Here is a 1,158-nt window from a genome sequence, read left to right as displayed (position 1 = left end):
AAATGGATAGCCCATTTAATTCATCGAATATGCCATAAATAATTCAACCTAAAAAATTATAACTTGTAAAAAAAATACATTTAAACACAAACTAATTCATTTAACTTGTAAATTTAAATGGATCAGAACTAAACAGACCAAATTAGTCCGTTTCATAATTCTATAAAATATTCACGAAAAAAAAAAGAAAAGAAAATACAACCAACATAAATCTATACATCCGAATCTCTCATCCGACCCATCCATATCACCATAATAGATTTGCAAGAACACTTATAATGTAAAGAAGAATATGCAGCAATCTGTATTGGAATTGAACTCTGTACTGTAAAAGCCTCTCTTATATATCGGTAACAGTGTATCTTAGAGAAGAAAAGAGAGGAAAAAATTGTTAATACTGTAACTACTTCTGCAACGGTTTTAACTGACATGCTCAATTCTGTTTTGTTTGCTCTTCTGCCTAAGTAAAACAATTAACAATAAATACAGAATTAAAATTTATTTTAAATATTGAAGATAAAATTACGTCAAATAAAATATTGAAAAAAATTCTAAAAATATTGAAAAAATAAATGGATACTATAACCATATATTTTTATATAACAAGTGACATTGATAGGTGGGCATTGCTGGAACAATAAAAAGTACGTTGACCATTCCTACGCAAGTAAGTCACATCTCTTATCTCTTATTCTCTCTGTCTCTCTCTCAGCCCTGACATCTTTAATTTCGTGGTCGAATCTCGTAAGCTAAAAAATTTGGATATGAAATTAGGAGAAGTGTTATATCTTAATGTGATAATTTTTGGTGTTTTTTAAAATTATGAAAAGTATACAAATCGGACGCTTCAGATTTGTATTTAAAAATTTTTAAAAATTTGGGGTACACAAATCGAACCCATGATTTGTGTTTAAAAAATTAAAAAAATTTAGAGTATACAAATCAGATGGTCCGAATACAGAAATCGGACGGTCCGATTTTTGTACCTAAAAATCGAACGATCCGATTTCTATATCTTTTAAAAATCGGACGGTCTAATTTGTACTTCATAAATTAATCATCCCACATTTTAAAAAAAATACACAATAGATCACAATTTAAAAAAACACCATTGTTAACCAATATTAAAAATAAAATTGTGCCATCATGGTGCTATAT

The 1,158-nt window shown here is 28.0% G+C and overlaps 1 protein-coding gene across 1 annotated transcript in view; it reads left to right on the top strand.

Annotated features, from left to right (window-relative positions):
* The window catches only part of LOC110266040 (naringenin 8-dimethylallyltransferase 2, chloroplastic-like), a 12,456-nt gene that overhangs the window by 1,760 nt on the left and 9,538 nt on the right, over positions 1-1,158 (top strand). Inside the window, exon 2 of the mRNA XM_021109759.1 lies at positions 620-667. Coding sequence (XP_020965418.1) covers positions 620-667 — 48 coding nt within the window. The remainder of the gene's footprint in view (positions 1-619; positions 668-1,158) is intronic.

This window comes from Arachis ipaensis, chromosome B08 (assembly GCF_000816755.2).
Source record: "Arachis ipaensis cultivar K30076 chromosome B08, Araip1.1, whole genome shotgun sequence".
Lineage (NCBI taxonomy): Eukaryota > Viridiplantae > Streptophyta > Magnoliopsida > Fabales > Fabaceae > Arachis > Arachis ipaensis.
Note: the sequence above shows the minus strand (reverse complement) of the source record. Positions and strands in the feature narration are given on the sequence as shown.